The 16,566-nt window shown below is 51.2% G+C and overlaps 1 protein-coding gene across 4 annotated transcripts in view; it reads right to left on the bottom strand.

Annotated features, from left to right (window-relative positions):
• Positions 1 to 5,133: 5,133 nt before the first annotated feature.
• Positions 5,134 to 16,566, bottom strand: part of LRFN2 (leucine rich repeat and fibronectin type III domain containing 2) — a 175,328-nt gene continuing 163,895 nt past the window's right edge. For 3 of the 4 annotated variants that reach the window (XM_032409873.1, XM_032409872.1, XM_032409871.1), the window contains one exon: positions 5,134 to 12,929. In XM_032409873.1, coding sequence (XP_032265764.1) covers positions 11,951 to 12,929 — 979 coding nt within the window. In that variant the 3' untranslated portion in view covers positions 5,134 to 11,950. The remainder of the gene's footprint in view (positions 12,930 to 16,566) is intronic. The other variant, XM_032409875.1, reaches the window with a different exon arrangement.

Genomic DNA, 16,566 nt, shown 5'->3' with positions numbered 1-16,566 from the left:
GGGGACAATGAGGGGAAGAGGGGAGGGCTGTTATAAGGGGTATCCCTGGCTCTGCCCACCTCCCTCTTTGAAGAATGCTTGTCACTGTCTCAGGGAGGGATCAGACACCAGTTGGTTAGCTAGACACCTGGCAGGGTTGTCTTTGAACATCTACATTGTGATAGGGCAAGAACCAAAGGCACAAATTTCTCCATTGGAATGTCAGGTCATTAGGAAGGATGTAAAAGGGGGTAAATAGTGATTCATATTGAGGTCCTGGAATTTTATTAGTTACTATTTTTGTAACTTTGTTCTCCTAGTCCTTGATTAAGGATAAAGGGAGAATTAATAAGGAACAAATTCCTGGTGGGAGGGGGTTGTTGATCACAGAGTACAGGTATCCTGTCAATGGGCCTGTGCTGTGCACCTGGCAGGTGGTGGGCAACTTTCCTGGGTCTCACAGTTGGTAGTGAAAGTCCTTGCAGAAAACAAAACATTCACTCACTGGGCTTCAGAGGTTGCCCAGTGCCTCCCCCCTCTTCCTTTCTTGTTTTGCCCATGTGCCATGGAGACCAGAGCTGATTTGGCAAGAGAACAGACTTCCCTAAGACTCCCCACCTTGGGGCCCTTGCTCTGTGTTATTCTACTCCAATGATGACCACAGAATATTCTAGAAGGTTTCTGTAATGACTCTGGTGTCTCCTAAGGAGCAGGAATGGTAGAGTCTGTACAAAGCTGGAGCCACAATCATCAAGTATGGAGCTCATCGGAGCACAGGGAATGAGTTTGTGTGTTCTCTTCCTTGGGGGACTTATAAATTAAAAGTATGGAATCAATTGTAATCGGAATACCACCTGGCAGGGATATTGATGAGCAGAGGAGGGCTTATTTGGAGACCTCTGATCTTTCCAGCCCTAAGACTCTGGACCTAATACCCATATAATAATCATTAGTGTTCTGTAATTTATACCAGTGTTATCATTGATCCAGGTCATTAATCATCATGAATTGGTGACTTCTCAAATGCTATGGGTTATTTGCGTAGCTACATAGAGCTCTGTGATTTACAAACAAGGTAATCCTTGGAGGTAGGGAAATACCCTGGCCATTTTACAGATGAGGATACTGAAAACAGGAAAAAGATTCAACTCCCTTGAAGGAGAGGGTCTGCAGTGCATTAGCCCTGTTGGGCCTACTGGCTTACTCCTCGCTCCAACCCCCACATTTTAGAAAACAAGAAAAAGCAAATAGGGACTTGGGTCTTGTTTAATCCTCAGTTTGTCAGGACGTTTAAGACCTTCAGGGCAGTTTTCTATTTCTCATAGGCACTAAGACAGGCACAGAAAAGTCAAATATTTGTTCAATAGATTTCTCCATGTCTTCCACTTTCTAATGTTATATTTTTGCTTTTAACTCTCATCGCTCACACCTTAGGATTCCTTCCAGGTAATTCACTGAGACTCTAATGTCCTTCACTGTTCTTAGGTAAACTTGGGGCAACTCCAATTATCAAGTGACTGATTACCCAGCTCTTCCCCTGACTAGTTATATGACCTACAGCAAGTTGTTTATCCTTTCCGTGTCTCAGTTTTCTCAGTGGCAAAATGGATGATCTAACCTTTGTGTCATAATCCTTGTGAGGATTATGAGGAATAGCACATGAAGTATACAAGATGCTTACTGCACTGTTCAGAAAATCACATGAGTTCCCTCTTCCCTGCTTGGACAGTCCTTTATGTAAAGGACTCTTCAGCAAAGAGCTTTACTATTCATGGTGCCTCACAACCAAGAGGGGAGAGTCCTGAGTCTTCCCTTCTGTAGCTGTTTCATGGCCAACCCAGATTCCATAAAACTTTCTGAAAGACTTCTACTCTTCTGTGCAACAGCTCTCCCCTCTATAAATTAACCCTGGAATAATCTGGAAAGCCAGGGGCTCATCAGCCTCAGTCATTCTCCACTCTTATAGTGTCCAGTCATGCCTTCATGGAGACCTAGAAGAGACAAGTGGATTTGATGGTGGGGCCATGCCCTAGAGCTTCAGGTATTCATGGAAAAGCCAGCCCTTTCTTCTTTACTAAACCTTGATGTGCAAGTATAGACACAGCCATGATTTCCTAATGAGCTTCTCTTCTTATATGGGGTCAGGAGTCTTTGCCTTCCCACAGGGAAGAGCAAGAGCCTCAAGACATATACAGCACAAACACTCAAATCCTGAAAACACCCTCAGTTTCTCGGTGGACACTGCTTGCCTGCTGGCTTCACTATGTAGAAGGCCCACAAGGACGCTCCAGATGGAGCCCCATCCCAGGCCTCTGCTCTCTTGCCCTCTTCTGGATGTGGATGGCAGAGGGGCTAGACCTATACCCTGGACCGGCACAGCTGTGTCCTCCCAATTGTTCCTCTGATTCTGCCCTTCACCTCTTCCCTACTCATGCTTGCCTGATCCCTCTCACCTCCCCCCTTCTTAGCCAACAGTGGACCAAGGTCTCTGACCCCGTTCCAGCTGGCCTGGCACTGGAGGGCTGAGAGAGCCTGATGCCCATGGGGAATTCCTGGCAGAGTCACCCTTTTCAGCCCTATGCTGCAACTCTCCAGGGTCCTATATCCCTTTTCACCTCTCCCAGGCTTGGTTGTCCTCCCGCCATGTGGATATTTTTTTTCCTTCCTCTTATTGCCTTCTGGGCCTCATTTCTATTTTGCTGTAGCAGGCAGCCATCACTGTAATGGCTGAGTGTGTGTGGGGGTGGGGGTGGGAGTGATGGGAACACATGTTCTGGGGTCTGAAGGTTTCATTTGAGACCCTCTTCTGCTCCATAAACTCTGTAAGAACTTGGAAAAAACAAACAACTTGCATTCTCAGGTTGGAAAATCTGTAAAATGGGGAAAGCCCTGGTATGTAAATCCAAGTTGTTAGGTAAGGAATGGAAGGAATGATAATCCATGTGAAAGGATTTACTTGGAACAGGGGATGCTGTACAAGCTCTCCAGCCCTGCTTTTGACTAAACGTCCCCACTTAGTTTTCTCCCCACCCCCCTCTAACTCTGCAGACAAGGCTGGGCGTAGGGAAGAAAGCCCAGTTAACCACCCCTGGAATCCGATACTCTTGCCTCAGCCTGCTCCATCTTGTTTTCTACCCCAAGCAGAGGCAGAGGGGCTCGGGCAAGAGTATCTTGTTTTCTTATGCCTGACACAGACGCCCATTCCCTGTTTTCCATACCTCAGGGGAGATGGAAGGCCCTAGGGCTCAAGAGAAAAAATCCCAGAAAAGTCCCAACCTCTGCTTCTTTAATAATATTGGTCAAGGCTGAACTAACCTAAAACTGTTCGCAAGATTCCTCAGAAGAGAGAGTCTCGTCAGAACTCCACAAAAACTTTGATGATCAAGGAAGAATTGGGCCCCTTTCCTTGATGACTGTGGAGGCCCACTCCACCTCCTCTCAGACCTCTGGGGTGACCCACACTCATCTCCATTTACCTTCATCATGGAAGCCAGGCTCTTTGTGTGTGGGTCACCCTATCCCCTGCCATATGTTCTGCTGCACCCCACTTTTCCCTTAAGCAACTGTGAGGTGTCAGCTCTACCCTAGGGGCCTGCCCAGCTGTGTAGCGCCAGATGGGGTGGGCCATTTCTCTAATATTCCTTCTTCATTCCAGTTGGGGACTTATGTGATGATTCAGAAGTAAAGACTAAACGGAGTCACTTTGAATCTCCCCACCTCAAGCAGGTGGATGGTGTTTGTGCTAACAGGGATCAGGATATTAAGGAGAGGTGGAGAGGGCTGCTCAATAGACTGCCCCAGGTCCTCCTACCACACCTTGGGAAGTGCTCACTCCTAACTCAAGTAAGCCAGCCTGTCACTGGGTGATTTACCTGGCATCTGGCAGAGTCTTCCCATGAGCATTTACAGCCTAGAAGGGGAAATGTCTGTTAACCCAGAGAAATGGAGGAAATCAGTGGGGGGCTTGGTGGAAGCATTTGGGTCATTCCAGAGCCCCGTTGTTAGATTTTGGCTATTATGCCAGACCTGGAACGAGACTAAAGGGTGAGCAAGGATTGGGGAAGTGATAAGCGAGGGAGCCCAGGGGATTTTCCAGGTCCTCCTTGCTGCTACTGGGACTGTAGATTTCGGAACATGAAGGAGCATCAGGGGCTGCAGAGGCTGCCATGTGCTTTCTGCCCTTTTCCAGCCTCCTTCCTTTTCTCAATGTCATGGAGACCAACACTGATTTGGCAAAGGGAACAGCATCCTCCCCCTTGGAGATTTTCTCAGCCGAGGTCCTGGCTCTGTACCTGATTTCCTACCATGATTCTGGCCACAGCACTCTGAGAGCTGCTTTCTGTCTGGCTTCTGGATTTCTTGTGAAGGCAGGAATGATGGCTCCACACGAGCCCACCAGGAATACGGAGTCATAACCATCAGGCCTTGATCTGATTGGAGTACGGGGAGCCACTTCCTGCCTGGGGTGAACTCTGAAATTCATCATGCACAGTCTTGCTTGTAATAAGATTAACAACAGTTTTCATGGATATTGAACAGAAGATTCTAATACCCATTGAGGGAGGCTAGAGTGGATGGCCCCTAATAGCTCTGGCAGCCCTGAGATTCTCTGAGTCTGAGATACCTAATATTATCACTAATTCCCTGTAATTTATATTAATGTTTTCAGCAATGCGTATCATTAATAATAATGACTGTTATACTCTGCCTTTTCCAATCTGATGTGTAATCTATAGAACTACATGTACTTCCCAGGCGTACTTACCAAGGTCGATACTTAACAACTGATACTTCATCAGAAAGGAAACCAGGACCGAGAAATGGCTCTGTATCCAGCTCTCCTCCCCCTGAAGGGCCCCTCACCCACAGGAAGGATTGCACTTGCCTTGGGCTACTCAGGATCGCCCCCCCCCCCCGCCCCCAGTTCTCTGCAACTGCCCCTCTTCCAGACCTCCTTTGTTCTCTCCATCCTACTTCCCACCCACCCTGCCTTAAAGCCCCCCGGGACAGTTGGTTGCCTCCATCCACCCCTGCTTGCCCAGGCACAGGATTTCAGTCCTGACCCGGCTCCTATTTGGCACAAAGCCCAACACTCCCCATGCTGAGTTTCTTTGAAGCTTAAAATCTAGTAAATTCTTCCAGCCAGAGGTGCCACCTGGGGCTTGTGGCCCTGGCCGATCCATCCACCCATCCACCTCCTCCGGGATAGTAGCTTCCCCAAAGCTATACATTATCTTGAAATAAATGAAAACGGACCCATCTTTGCAAAATCAGAGATCTAGAAACTAGCTCATGCCCCTGCCCCTCCGGGAAACATGTAAGGCCCTCAAGGGCATGCACAGTGTCCTTCACTTTTATTTTGATTTCTTTTTAAAACCAGGCACAGTGTGGGGCACACAGCAGGTCAGCAAATGCATGTTGAATCCTCCGGCGCTGATTTCTCCACCTCTCTCACTTTTTCTACTGGGCTTGGCCTTCTCAAATTCAAGGTTCACACACCAGGATTCAGGCCTTTGACATGAAACCCAGCAAACTGCGTTTCTACTCGCCTCTGCAGCTCTGCGGGTAACTTCAGTGCAAATCCATTTATTGAATGTTTATCCAACTCTGCCACTCACTAACTATGTGATGTTCGGCAAGTTATTTAACTCCTCTCTACCTTAGCTTCCCCAATGGGAATGTTAATAATAATACCTACTTCATTGTGTTGTTTTGATGATAAAGTGAGATTACACAAAGCTCTTAGAACAGTGCATGGCACATAGGAAAATCTCAATGTCAGCTATTATTAGCAATTTAATTTTGCGTTCAATATCCACTTGGAAAATGCTAATCTTGTGTCAACCTAATGAAGGGATAAAACTTTCCCTGTAATTAGTCTGTGTAAGTAAGGCAACTAGCCCATCCTGGGTAGACAGGCAGAATCGTATCCTCAAGAGATCCCCGGAGGAATGGGTAGAATGTGACAGGGAACCAGGAGGAAAACATTCAGGATTACTAGGTATAACCGAGGACTTCACTCTCTTCTTCTTCATAACATTCCTTCTCAGACAGTGAACGAGATACCTGCCTCTTGTCAGGGTGTGCCGAGTCGGTGATGGAGGCATGAGGTTCTGAGGTTTTTCTTCATGAGAAAGTTGGAACAGTATCAGGAAGTTCAGCTAACGGAGGTAACTACAGTTTGGGGAACAGGAGACATCTCGAATACAGCACAGGGGGTGTCAAGGGAAAGCGAACTCACCCCTGCTCGAGTCGCTGCTGGGTGGCCAGGGAGCACCAATGAACACATGGTACAGAGGAGGTGGCGAAAGAAGAGGAGGTATGCTCATCATCACTTAACCAGACGGGCAGCTGGACGGAGTGACCTGGGGCCATGGGAGGCTGGTCGGTGGGCTGATTGGCTGTGGGCCAGAGGGACTTGGGGGTCCCATGGAGATGGGTGAAATTCCAGTTTCACCCCCTCATCACTAAGAAACCAAACGGGTGCCCGCAGGATGCACTGACGTCTCAGAAAGGGATTAGATAATGAGGTCTTCCTTGCCCCAGCCACACAGACACCAGCGCAAGATGCTGGGGGAGAATAGTGGCTCTCATTCACCAGGAGCACATTCGACTGTTGGCTAAAGGAGCCAGAAGCTTAAGGATCCCAACAAGAAGAGGAAAATAACCAGGCAAGAGCCTGCAATCTTGGCCCATTTGCTTAAAGTCGGTGAAGAAAGATGCCAAGCATTCAAAACGAGGACACAGGGCAAGACGGCTGGGTCTGTCAGAAGACATTACATGGCTATGATGGGCATCACAGGATAGCTTGAGATGCAAAGGCCAGCTCCCCTCTTCTGTCTTTTGGGAAGCATAGCAATTCCTTCTGCTAGAGGCTGTGGGGAAGGGGATTCCTGAGCCTTGTAGTAAACACTGGCTGGCTGTGACATGGGAAACCTTAAATGAGATCACGAAAGATCAGAAACTAAGATCTCCAGTTTAAAGTCTGAAAGCAAAAAAATAAAATGAAATGAAATGAAATAAAATAAAATAAAATAAAATAAATAGGTATCTTTAAACTGTGAAGGCAGCAGTGTTCCGTGTAGATGTTGGGAGAGCAACCTGGGTGGGTCCGATTCTATTCTGCAAAGCTAGAAACCTCAGGTATTTACCCGGGAGAAGCCTTGTCAGAACAAACTTCCTGCTGCCAACTGCATCATGGGGAGCAGCTGGGTTTGAGAATCGAGGTGTGCTATTTAAAACCGCGTGGTGGGGATTTGACTGCTGTCTGCCAAGTCTCGTCTTTTGAGTAAGTGTGTCGATTTTACCGGCAGCAGTTTGCAGAGGCCACAGTGGCTGTTAAGAACAGAGGAAGCCCCGCCTCGCTGGCTCAAGCCCTGAGACCCTCATCGCAGACACACAGAGAACAGAGAATAGAAGACACTGAAATACCCAGGCTGTGCTTCGGGAAAATCAGTACCTAGAGACCTGGGGAGAAAAGTTACTACTTGTCTTGGAAGGGGGGGAAACCTGAGACAATGACCTTCCTTTTACCCGGCTGAAAATTTTTTCCCTTTCAAAAAAAAATGTGCATAAGTTCTTTTGGAATTTCAACAGTGTTATGATGGCAAAATGAAAAGCATCTCCTCTGAGGGGAAACAGGAATGTTGTTATCAAGAATTTGGGGAAAGGGGGTTGGACTATTTGTCAGAAAGCTTAATAATTCGGTTGGGCTCAGCGTGTATCAGCTACCTCTTCTCTGCCAAAGAGCAGAGAACTGAAGCTTCTTTCAATCAAGAAAGAGGATCTGGGTGGGCGAGCGCTTCTCCTGATAGGGACAAGAGTTTAGGAATAGGAAGTGGTGGGAAGATGGGTTTGGTCATTGGAGTGAGCTGGTATGAGGCTTTCTATCTTATGGGGATGAAGTCACAGGCTTTCAGGGCACAGGGGACTAGATGAGGCTGGGTGTGGAAGCAAGGGATCTCCTAGAAGTCTCCAGGCCAGGAGAAGGGCTGATCACAAGGGTGGTCTGAGCAGGACCTTCTGAAGCCTGAAGGAATCTTCCCGGTCAGGGGAGGGAATGTGTTACAGGCCTCTAAGAAGGGCCAGAAAGGCCAGTGTGAGGTCAGAGGAAACCACTTAACCAAGGGACCCTTACCTGGAGTTAACACTCTGAGAATTTTACCAGACCTTGAGGCCAAACCAAGAGCTTCCAGATTAGGTTGTAAATCTGAGTACTTCCATCAGTCTAAAATACAATCCATAACGGGTTGAAGGGAGGAAGAAAGAATAGGGGGTGATATTATGGAAAGAGCTAAGGCTTTGCGACCAGACATATTGTGTGACCTTGGGCAAGTTACTTAACTTCTCTTGGGCCTCAGGCCCTTCATCTGTAAAATCAGCATAATAATATCTACTTTGAGAGACTGCTGTGAGAAATGCCTGTTAAGTAGCAGCACAGGACCTGGAAACTGTAGGTGCTCAATAACTGTTAGCTCCTTCCCCTTCCAAAAGGTGCGCTGGCAAGTCAATCACTCTCCGTCTAGAGTTGCACTGTCCCATGTGATGACCAGCACTAGCCACATGTGGCTCTCAAGCACTTTAAACGTGGCTAGTCTGGATTGAGATGTGCCCTGAGTGTAAAGCACACACTCAATTTCCAAAACTTTGGGGGGGGGAAATCTCCCCCCACCAACCCCAAACTAAAATGTCTTATTAATAATTTTATGGTGATTACACATTAAAATAATAATCTTTCAGCTATATTGGATTAGATAAAATATATTATTAAAATTAATTCCACCTGTTTCTTTATACTTGATTCAATGCAGCTACTGGAAAATTTAAAATGACCGTGTAGGTCACACTTTATTCCAATTGGACAGTGCTAATCTAGCCACTAGATGTAGCTAGGGTTGGAAGCTGTTTCCAGAGAAGTTTATTCATTTCTATACCTTGGGTTTATGCTTTGGTTCATTGTCCCAGTTCCCCCAGTAAAAGAGCCTTTTGAAAAAGTGTCGTCCAAGGCTCAACCAGGATGGGTGGGAGATGTCCGTGCGCCCCTAGTGGCTAAGTGTGGTGGTGGCCACAGTACCAGAAAAAGGAGGCAGGGCAGGTCTATGAGATAACCAGGTGGGACAGTCAGGGCAGCTGAGGATGGACCATTCCTTCTTCGCCTGGAGCTTCACTCCAGATCCCTCTACTGTCCTTTATTCCAGAAGGACGACCCCATTCTCTCTTATTTCAGAAGGCTCCCATCTTATACATGAACTTGGCAGGAAGCAGGCTCCCACTAGGCAGTAACAAACACAGGTGCAAGAGAAAATGCCACTTCAAAGCCACCTTCAGAAAACCCCAGTTTCCAGAGAAATGAACAGCAGACATTCACAGATATGAGAATGTTCTTTTTTTCTCTCTCCCAAGAAGTGTGGTTGGTTCTGTTTTTTAAACTGTACATTTTACTGTACATTTCTTTTTTAGCAAAAAAAGTTGGCATTTATATTCTGACCACACGGATGTAGCTTTCCAAAACTTCAAGTCAGAAACATGAGAAACACAAGTGCAAGTACACATCATGTCATGACAGACCTCGGGGCCACTGACCGGAATATACAGTTCGGTCCTCCCCTTCCAGTGTCCACCATTTCCTTCTGGGTGTCCTAACCCAAAGGCAAAAAGAAAGGTGGTATTTGGGGTCACTTCCTCAATGGCTACATTTAGAAAGACTGAAGGAGAAAGGTGAAGGGAGGAAAAGGAGAGAAGAGAAACTCGGGCAGGGCAAGAGGGAGGGAGAGAGGGAAGGAGAGATTTCCGTTCAAGTCACCTAATTCCATGGTTGCCACCATGACTGGGGAAGGCCTGTGCTATGGCCCCGGGACTCGCCTAGAAAATTAACATGTCTTAGGAAGAGACCGGCCTGGGCTGCTAATGACTGTCAGGACCAGAAAGGGATGGGGCAAGGCAGAGGGTCAACAGGAAGAACAAGAATGAAGACAAGAGAGTGGAGGGAAGGTGAGAGGAGGCAGGAGGGGTGGGAGGGAGAAGCGCAAAGAAGAGGGATTTGGAGGCTCTGGGGCTGGAGCCAGAAGGCAATCCTGCATAGACAGTTCCCTACCAGCTCCTTGTGTGTTCTGGGTGGGGTTGGGGGCCGCCAGCTCAGCTCCAGGTCTGAGCCCATCAGAACCCTTCAGCAGAAGTGGACTCACCTGGACGTTGTGTGTGGTGTGGTTGGCAAGTGGAAGGAGGGAAAAGAACAGGAGAGAAGCTAGAGATCAATGGCAGAGACTCAGAAGAGCAATGAATGGGTTGGGGAGACCGAGGGAGAGGTAGTATGTTGGCAGTGAGGAGAGATCTAGAAGAGACAGAGACCAGGAGAGACAGAGATGCAGGGGAAAGTCCTCCAGATGCTTCTAAAACAGTTTCTCCCTGGCCACATGTCCTCTGCCCCCTCTTGACATGGTCTGGAATGTGGGGGTTTATCCCCTGGTAGAAAGGAACCCATGTGCACCCCTCCCATTGCCCTCTGTCATTTCCATGGATGGATCCTCCTCAAAGCTGGCATCTAGGAAAGGCATCCCCCATGTCCCACCCTGAGCCACCTTCCTCAGGAACAAACAAGGGATGGACTTTGGACACAGAAATGCCTGAGCCAGGGTGAAGACAGCATAGTGAATCCCAAACACCATCCCAGGAGATGACCTTGGCACCTGCCCTGACTTGGTCACTAACTCACTGTGCGACCTTGAGCAAGTCCTTTATACTCTGGGGTAGGTGGGGGAGGGAGAGAGGGTTAAGGATGAGATGATTGCAAACACCTCTTCAAACTTCAAAACTCTACCATTCTAAAAAGATTCCAATTTCCCCCTCCCAAACCTCTAGAATTCTTCCTCTGTGTCCAGTAGGAAGAAAAGGGATGCTCTACCAGCTTGTGCTGCTGGTACTGCTGATCTGGAGACCATAATATCTAGAGTCATGGAAGAGTTCATTAGTCCTTAGAACTTGAAGGAAGTCAAAGACTGGGTACAATCCAGTAGTGTGAGAATTAAAAGACTGAGATCCAAAGAGAAAAAGGGTCTTGCCCAATGTGTTCAGCTGGTTATTCAGTGGTGGCTCTGGAACCCAAACTGAGAGCTTTGGACTCCAAGTCCAGTGCTCCTTTTGCCACCCCACTCTGCTTCGTCAAGAGAAGCCCTCTTGGCCAGCCACATGCTTATGTGGACTTTCGGTCCCAAGTTCCTCCCCCAAAGAGGTAAAAATCCTACAGCAACTCCAAAAGTTAACACCCTTTATGCCCTTGTGCCTCATAAAGCCCTTCTGCCTTTCCCACACATAAAAAGTTCTGGAAGTTACTCTTCTGGTTTAGGCTACTGTGATGGGTGTGGGGCATGATGTCTGAGCAGAGGAAGCTGGGTCAGGTATGCTGATGGCTGCCCATCCCTCCCAAGCATAGGGACAGTTGGGAATAAGGAGGAGTCCGGATGGGGGATGCCTCAGTCTTCCCTCCAAACAAGTGTGGAACCAGAATCTTTCCCTTCTCTTGTCAACGGACCATACTCTCCCACTACCAGGACTGCTGGGAACCCACTCTCACATGAAGAGTAAATTCTCCATCATCTGTGTGAATGAAGAGGAGGAGTCTGGGAAGTGGGAAACATAAATTAAGAAATAAAAACAACGCTGGAAACATAAGCAATCCAAAGCCGCTTGCTTACACGCTACATTCGTGATCAGAAAGGAGGGAGTCCGCCTTTCCAAACACTCAGGGCTCAGTCCGACATTTTAGCGATCGAGTCCGCTTTCCCTGAGCACACCCCGGCTGGGTGGTGGGGGACAGGCTTGGAAGGTGGTGTGGGTTGGGGGGGGCGTTGACAGGGAGACGAAACTGTCCCTAGATGTAAACATCACCATGGAAACTCCACAAAGACTTGCCAGTACAGATTCTTTCCCCTTCATCTACCCTGCAAGGGTGAGCGGCAGGAGGGCCCCCCCCGGCCTACACCGTGCTCTCCATCACCCACTCGGAACTGCCAAAAGTTCCCCGGGCCCCCACCAGGTCACTCTCTTCAAAGGGCAAGAGCATGCCATTGACAGAGAGGCTGCGCTTTGTCCAGATGTTCGAGACCCTCCGAGGGGGGCTGTAGCCACCAGGGGCGACCCCTCCGGCTGCCGCAGCTGCAGCAGCAAAGTCCCCCATGTCGAAGGAATGGCTGCGCTTGGCCTTGCCCTCCAGGGGCAAGGGGAGCAGGCTCCTGGCCCGGGCGGCAGGCGGCCCCAGCAGTGGCTCTCGGTCCGAGTGGTGGCCCCTGGCCGATGTCCCAGACCCTCTCCCGCCTGGAGTCCTGGAGTCCAGCAGCTCCTCCTTTCTCTGACTCTTGAGGTCCAGGGAGGCAAAGGCCCCCATCAGGCGGTCAAGGTTAGGCTTGGGGCGGGGGGCAGGGGGTGGGAGCCGCCAGGGGCCCCGTCCCAGCCCTGCGGCTTCCCCGCTGCCCAGGGAGCTGGAGGAAGAGGAGTCGCTGCCCCGGGCCAGGTTGGCACTGAACTGCACAAGTTCACTGCGCACCACCACCTTGGGTGGCCCCTGCACGGGGGCCGTGCTGGGCGCACTGGCCAGAGTGGGTGGCGGGGCCCCGTTGGTCTGCGAGTGCACGTTGCTGACCGCAGTGGCCGCCAGCTTGCCCGGGGCCTCCTGGTTGCACACCTTGTAGCGCACCATGAGGATGACGATGAAGACCAGCAGCGTGGCCACGATGATGCCACCGATGACCAGGATCATGGTGCCGCCCAGGATCTGGCTGTGCATTGACTGGCACTGGGGATAGTCGGCCTTGGTGAAGAACTGGGCGCAGCCCACGATGTTGGTGGCCGTGAGCGTCGTGGCCGTGTCGTCCCACATGGCCAGCACACACAGGTCGTAGCCGGTTCCTGACACCAGGTTGTTGACCACGAAGGCCTTGTTGGAGGCTGGGATCATCCTGGGGTGGGGGGACGCAGAGGGGGAAGATGGTGAGGGTCGGCAGGGACAGAAAGAGAGAGAGTGACAGAGACAGGAGAGGTTGGCAGTAGGGAGACAGACACACGGACACAGAGGGAATGAGGTGGAGCAGGAGAGAGAGGGACAGGCGAAGAGATGGGAAAAGGAACCAAGGAGACAGGAGGGGTGGCGAGAGAGGAGGAGGAAGTGAAGGGACGAAGGGACGGCAGGGGACACGAACAGGGCGTGGGAGGTGGTGAAGGAGTCCCAGAGGTGGGAGGAGAGGGGCCCAGGTAAGACGCCGGAGAAGGACAGGTGGGGGTGAAAAGGGCAGCGAGAGAGAGATTCAGGGGTGGGAGGGTCAGTGAGAGATGCACAAGCAGACCAGGTGCCCAAGGGCCCCGAAGAGGCAAAAACAGACATCAGGAATGTGATGATGAAGGGAACGAGGCGGGGAGAGTGGAGAGCAGGTAGGGAGAAGGAGGTACAGAGAAGAAGGGGAGCGCCTCGGGCAGAGATGGGAGAGGGACGATAGGAGGGGCAGAGGGAGAGACACGGAGAGGCAGAGAGGTTAAAGCCTGCGGAAGCCCAGTCTAGACAAACGGACCCCAGCCTGACTCCCGCCCTGTCTCCCTCAGACTCTGGGAGGTGGTGGGAGCCGGGCCTGCCAGGGCCCCCGCTTCAGACACCCCAGACTCCATCCACCCCTGCTGTGTCCTGGAGATTCATGGACATTGCCTGAGCCCCTGCCAGGGGCCTGCACTGTGGGGAGTCACAGTCAAGGCTCTGCCCTCGGAGCCCACGCCATCCTTCTCTGCAAATGGCTTTCTCAGGCCTGGCAGGAGAATTTTTGCTGCTGCAAACCGGGCTGGAGGGGTCTAAGCAGAAGACAGCTAGAGGCGGGGAGGGGAGGGGGACAGCGCAATGTTGAAGACTGGAGGGCGATTCTGCTTCCCAGAGAGAAGGGATGATTCCTCCCTCGCGGGCATAGCAGGCCAGCCTCATCCAGAGAGGCCTGGGGAAAGAGAGTCTCGGCTCGGGGAGGCCTCGACTGGTCCCTCCACCTTAGGGGAGGGTCTAGTGGGGCTGCAGTCTCCCACGCTGAGGCCCATCTACTGTCCAGGGCCTTTCTCGCTGGGACCCTCAGGAAGCCTGGGCACACACCCTGATCTCTAAGGCTCCGTCCAGGTATCGTGCCTTGTGGTATCTCCAGAGACAATGCCTGTGTCACCCTATAAACACTCCTACAAAGATAGTCACCTCGTCCTGGAGGGGCCATGTCCCTCTGAGCCTTTCCCACCGCCCCTCCTCCCAAAGGGCCCTCCGTTCTGCAGTCCCCTACTACTCAAGGGCTCCATTAGCTCCCCTCAACCCCGCAAACCCAGAGCTAGGCAGCTTAATTGAAATCTCAAATATGAAGTACTGGAGCCTGCAAACTTCCACCCGGGAACTCCCTCACGCAGGATTGGAGCTGACAAGCATTTATTGACGTCCCGTCAGTGGGCAGTGCAAGAGGCCATTGCCTCCCTCCTCACGTTCCCAGCCTGCTCTGCGGAGGGGGAAGCCACAGTGGAGGAAACTTTGGTCCCTGGCCCCACCCCCAGCCCACAGCTAAGAGAGGTGGGGAGGTGGGGCCGGGGCGGGGGGGGGGGCGGTGCGGGGGGTCCGCAAGGGCCTGTGGGCCAGCCCCTTAGGTCTATCTGTTTCACCTGGGCATCGTGGCAATCCTGAGAGCATAGGGACTAGTGCTCTCATGGCACAGAAGAGAAATGGCCAAGATTCAGAGAGGTTAAGTGATTTGCCTGAAGTCACACAGCTGGGACTGCTAAGATGGGCCACTGGACTTTAACACTGGTTTCTAGGTCCGTAGTCTGGGTTTGCTCCTTACCATGTGACAAACACGGGGCATGTTTCCTCATCTCACTGAAAAGCTTGTCCCAGCCTGTGGCCTGTCAGCCACCCCTTCCCTAGAGCAGTGCTCGGAGCCCACCATGGCTCACATGCCGCCACCAGCAGGACCTCTGGCCTGCTGGGCCACCCACTGGGCAGAGCCCACTTCATTCCCCCTCAGAGCTGACGAGAGAAGTTGGAGAGGCAGGAGCAATCCACAGCCAGAACAGTGACGACAGTAGGAGCAAGCCCCAAGGGTCACCTGTGTGCCAGGCCCCATTTTCAGGGCCCTATGGCTATCAGCTCACTTGGTCCTGTAGCAACTCTCTGAGGCAGCCCCTACCATGATCCTTACTCTGCAGCTGGGGAGGCAGAGCTAAGAAGCAAAGATACACAGCTGGGCTTTGACCCCAGACCACTGCCCCCCAGCACCCCACTGGGGCGTGTGCAATGTCAGAGCACATCCATTGGAGGAGGGGATGGGCCAGCTTGCCTACTGAACACCTGTTCTGTGATGGGGTTTTCACATCCGGTGTTGCGCTTAACCTTTGCAACAATCCTAGGACACAGGGGATGGACCACGGGCCCAGAACTTTTATCCATGTTTAGCTGTCGTCTGGAAAGCAGACACTGCCGCTACTGCTAATTAATAATAAAGAAGAAGAGGGGCTAAGGTCGAGTGAGGGCTTCCTGTGTGCCAGGCACTGTTCGGAGATCTTTAACGGGATGAATACTCATAATAGTAATCATCATCTCCATTTTACAGATAAGAACCAGAGGCACAGAAAGGTTAAGCTGGCTGCCCAGGGACGCCCAGCTAGTAATTGACAGAGCTGGGATCTGAACTGGGCAGTCTGGCCTCAGGGGACCGCTGTGCCATCCCGCCTCTCAGACACTGTCTTGTTTTCCTGAGGCCTCGGGGTGACTCTGTGCAGGACCCTGCCTGGCCTCTCTCCCCTTTGCTTCCCAAGTCGGGGCAGCTCAGAATATGATGAAGCCCCAGTGGGCCACGCTGCTGATGCAGGTACAACAGGGCGGGCTGGTCCTTGGCAGCAGGGGTGAGAGAGGGCGTGCTGGGAGAAGCTTCCCGCTATAACTGGCGTGTCAGAAACATGGCCAGAGGAAAGGGCCTTCTTCCCAGGATTAAGAGCAGGGAAGTAGCTCCGGGTTCCTGGGTGTGTGTGTGTGTGTGTGTGTGTGTGTGTGTACTCATGGGCGAGCCAGAGCCAGCGGGCTCCAAACAGCCTTGACAATCAAGTCCACCTTTAGCAAAAACAATAATAACTAGCGTGAGCACTAATCTTGTGCCTGGAAGTTTTGCACATTATCTCACTTTACCCCCCTGACAACCCCTGGAGGAAGTCATTATCATCATTCCCATTTAGGGAAGGAGGAAGCTAAGCAGTTGTCACTTTCCCTCGGGGGAGTGGGGGAGCTGAGACCAGATCTGGATCCGCAGGGATTCAGAGCCCACACTTGTAGGCATAAGCAAGGCTGCTTCCCACCCCGGGCAACCAAAAGGACAAACTGCACGAGAAAGTCATGTGAAATGGGCTCTATTCAAACTCTAGTGACAGAACCAAACTCATCCCTGCCCGCATGGCCCTGTCTACTCGCTCATGCTCCCCAGCACAACCAGCTGCTGATCCTGCAGGTTAGATCTGGAGAGCCCGGGGCCCCACTTCACTCCTATCCACGTTCCACGTTCCACCTTCTGGACTTCTCGCTGCCTTCCATCTCCACACTCA

Source organism: Phoca vitulina, unplaced genomic scaffold, assembly GCF_004348235.1.
Source record: "Phoca vitulina isolate PV1807 unplaced genomic scaffold, GSC_HSeal_1.0 scaffold11, whole genome shotgun sequence".
Lineage (NCBI taxonomy): Eukaryota > Metazoa > Chordata > Mammalia > Carnivora > Phocidae > Phoca > Phoca vitulina.
The sequence above is the reverse complement of the archived record's forward strand: the minus strand, read 5'-3'. Positions and strand labels throughout refer to the sequence as shown.